General features: G+C 39.1%; 2 protein-coding genes across 2 annotated transcripts in view; one reads left to right on the plus strand and one right to left on the minus strand.

Annotated features, from left to right (window-relative positions):
• LOC103360144 (sodium/hydrogen exchanger 3-like) overlaps positions 1 to 3,360 on the plus strand; it is a 29,001-nt gene extending 25,641 nt beyond the window's left edge. The window contains exons 8-10 of the mRNA XM_008285811.1: positions 136 to 190; positions 1,227 to 1,313; positions 2,122 to 3,360. Coding sequence (XP_008284033.1) covers positions 136 to 190; positions 1,227 to 1,313; positions 2,122 to 2,435 — 456 coding nt within the window. The 3' untranslated portion in view covers positions 2,436 to 3,360. The remainder of the gene's footprint in view (positions 1 to 135; positions 191 to 1,226; positions 1,314 to 2,121) is intronic.
• Positions 2,980 to 3,761, minus strand: part of LOC103360138 (S-acyl fatty acid synthase thioesterase, medium chain-like) — a 2,813-nt gene continuing 2,031 nt past the window's right edge. The window contains exon 3 of the mRNA XM_008285805.1: positions 2,980 to 3,718. Coding sequence (XP_008284027.1) covers positions 3,576 to 3,718 — 143 coding nt within the window. The 3' untranslated portion in view covers positions 2,980 to 3,575. The remainder of the gene's footprint in view (positions 3,719 to 3,761) is intronic.

The raw sequence follows: 3,761 nt of genomic DNA on the forward strand, positions 1-3,761 counted from the left end.
CTGTCGTCCTGTCAGCGTTAATGTTCAGAATGTTCTGATGTGATCCAGCCCGACTGCTGAACCGGCGCTTCACTGCTTTGCTTTCTAACTTGGTGTAACTCGGCTGAAGGCTGATCGATTGTCTTCCTGTTCCAGACGCCCAACGGAAAGTCGATGGACAAGACTAGAAGCTACTACTCCGGAGACGAAGGTTTGTGTCTTTCTGTCGGTTTTGACACGAGAAGCGCTTTTGCAGGTCCGTGGTTTTGTTTCTGGACTCGACGACAACATGTTCGCTGCTTTAATGTGATAAAAACACTTCATTTCTCTCAGATTGTACATTTCTGCAGCAGCTCTCGTCTGAAACCTTGAACCCTGTTCAGGTGTTTTGGACCCCAGGTCATGTGGTTTAGGTGACAGGTGTTGTTTGTTCATTTTTTTAAAGATTATTTTTTTTAATATAAAAAGAGGGACATTTGTCATGCGTTTAAAATCCAAAATAGGTCAACTTATCAGAAAATGTATTTAACGTCGTATAAAAGTCTATCATGAAGACCAACACATATTTTCCACATGTTCTTTCTACGTACGGCAGCATGAAGGTCCTGAACGGGGTTAAAGCGACGCAGGTTTTGTGCTGTTTACATCCACGGAGCGAGCTGTTGTCCGATGGCATTTTGAGGCATTTCAACTCGTAAAACTTGGCAGAAGCGCTTCAAGCGAGGAAACCGCGTCGGAGCTCCTCGTTCTGTGTTTGAGCGTCAAACCGATCGTGTAAATGATGATGTAAACGAGTAACAAGGGCTGAACTACGACCTGAGATGAGCCTAAAGTCAGAGTTTGTAGCTCCATGAAGGTCTTCTAACTGGCTACATCTCCATGGTAACGGATGCTGTGCTAGTAAAATTACAGAAAAATGAAAAAAAAAACCTGTAAATAATGTCCACATCTACAATTAGTTTGACCATAAAATGACACTGTTCTGATAATTATTTAGAGATATTTTCTATTATTATTTTTTATTTATTTATTTTTTTACACTTTTTAACATTTTTTTTATTCCAGTTTTTTCTTCTTGTCAGATTTTCAATGTTTTTTTTTTTTGTTTGTTTTTTTTTTAATTTTCAAGAGCATATTTGCTGTGTTTGCTGTGTTTTCACGTGTTTTGCATTTATCTTTAAACTGAAATGCTTCGTCTCAAGGAGCTGTCTACTTCTTCACGAAAAGTTTCTGGTTTTCTTTTGCAGATTTTGAGTTCTCAGAAGGAGACAGCGCCTCCGGCTTCGACCCGGCGTTCAACTCGATGCCCATGAGAGTCGCCTACAGACCCGGAGGTAAAGTCATCGTCAACATAAACTTTATTTCTGTAACACCTTTTAAAACGACATTAAGCTTTTGGGCCGCCGCTACAGCTCGCCTGGTTGAGCTGGCGTCCCATGTGCAACGGGCTACTGTCCCTGACGCAGTGATCATGGGTTCGAATCCCGCTACAAAAGCATTTAGAGGAAACAATGAAGTATAAAAGAAAACAAGAAAGCACTACAGTCAGAGAATGAACAGTTTAGAATAAAAGAAGACAACAAAGCATGAAAGGACAATAAAAGAGAATGCAGCTTTAAAGGAAGACAATAAAGAATAAAACAGTGAAAGAGATGAAAACAACAATAAAGCAATAAAAGATTATGTAAAAGAATAAAACATCTAACAAAGATTAAAAAAAAAACATTTATAGGAGAGTAAAATGTTCAAAGGAGACAATAAAGGATTAAAAAAGACAAAATGTTAACAGAAGACAGTAAAAACATTAAAAGAGGAGAATAAAACATTTATAGGAGAATAAAATATTAAAAGTAGACAATAAAGGATTAAAAAAGACAAAAAATAAATATAGAATTAAAAAAAGACAAAATGTTAAAAGAAGGTTATGAAGTATTAAAAGAAGGGAATAAATAAAAGAGGATAAAAAATCACTTTAACAAAAGAATAAAACACTAATAGAAGAGCGCAAAAACGCTATAAGATGAAAAATTACTAAAAGTAAAAAATAAAAGAAGACAGTAAAGCGTTACAGTCAGAGAATAAACATTAAAAAAAAACACAATTTAGAATTAAGACTGTAACCCGCTGACGTCTCTCCTCCAGCCGGCATCGAGAACCCGGTCTTCATACCGGACCTGGACCCGTCGTCAGTGCAGATCCCCCCCTGGCTGGCCGAGGCGGAGCCGGGCGGCGCCGCCGTGGCTCCGTCCCAGAGGGCTCAGGTGAGGCTGCCGTGGACGCCCAGCAGCCTGCAGCGCCTGGCGCCGCTCCGGATCAGCACCAGGTCCACCGATTCCTTCATGCTGGCCGACCGGCCCGACGGTCAGCGCAGGGAGGACGACCTACCGCCGCCTCCCTCTCCTCCCCCGTCTCCTCCTCCCCTGCCTCCTCATCACCCTCGTCATCATCACATGTAGCAGTATCCTCTTCATCCTCCTCCTCCTCATTGTCTTCCTCCTCATCTTCCTCCTCCTCCTCCATCAGTTGCCAAAGACTCGACCTCAGACTGACGTTTTTCTTTTTCTAATCTGACTAAAAGTGAAAACCAGGAGCTTCTCATCCCTGAATGTGAAAAAATGTCCAAAAAAAAATGAACTTATTTCAAGCAAAACCGTGTGTGAAGATAATTCAAAGAGGGATTTAATCGTAGCGACGCCGAATCAAGTCTCGAGTGTGTTTCTCTCAGGTTCTGTATATTAAACTTGAAGAATTAAAAACTGCTGTAAAAATGTCAGATAGACACGTATTTATTCACAGGTTTAGAAATTCTGCACATGATTCTGTGGAGCGAAAGGCGTGACTGAATATACTGGATTTAGAAATAAAAATAAGGAAGCGTTTGGTTTCTGTGGAGTCGATATTTAAGCCTGAACAAATGCAAAAATATGTGTGTTTTATATATGCAAGCAATGTGCAAAAAGGATTCAAGATTCTGGACAAAAAACATGTAAACCAGGAGTCTGTTGTTAATGCTGCCAAGAGCGTTTATTCTTCATTTCATCATTACTATACGAGTTAATAGAAGTTTAAGAAGACATTTGGTCCATTATTGTGTATTTTAATTACGTTTTTAATCATAAACTCAAAGAAATCAACAACAATTTTGATTTCCAATTAATTTTGGGTCTTTTTTTAGGCATAAAAACAGGATTAGACTTAATCAATTAAATGTGATATTTGTGGACTGATAGTGACAAAGAATTGCACAGAATTAAATAACATCGTGATAAATTAGTACAAAAACACTGCTGTACATTGTTGTAGTTAGTTTGAAGTGTTTAAATTTGTGAGAAATATGCAACAAGAATTCAAAACTCTGGATTAAAAACATAAATATCTTCAGTCTGAGTGCTGTTATTAATGCTCCGGGGTACATTTATTCCTAAACTTTGGTCCATTATCGTGTTTTTTTTTATGTGATTTTTAATTCCAACCTATTTACTTTACAAATGTTAACTTTGGAGGCTTATTAAGGTACAAAACCGGGTCAGACTCGTTCAACGGAAGCACATGGTGATAAATGAATCAACACAACCTGCTGTACGTCATCATTCTGGTCATAAATAGTCCATCCCGGTCGTCTCCAGCTGCTTGGTGATGTAGTCCAGGATTATCTTCTCATTTTGCGGCTCCTTCAGGTAGAAGTGAGAGCCGTCGAGCATCTTCACGGTGAAATCTCCGGATGTGACGTCTTTCCAGGCTGTTAGTGAAACACACAGACAATGTTAATTAAACCAGACACA

Source organism: Stegastes partitus, unplaced genomic scaffold (assembly GCF_000690725.1).
Source record: "Stegastes partitus isolate 25-593 unplaced genomic scaffold, Stegastes_partitus-1.0.2 Scaffold417, whole genome shotgun sequence".
Taxonomy (NCBI): domain Eukaryota; kingdom Metazoa; phylum Chordata; class Actinopteri; family Pomacentridae; genus Stegastes; species Stegastes partitus.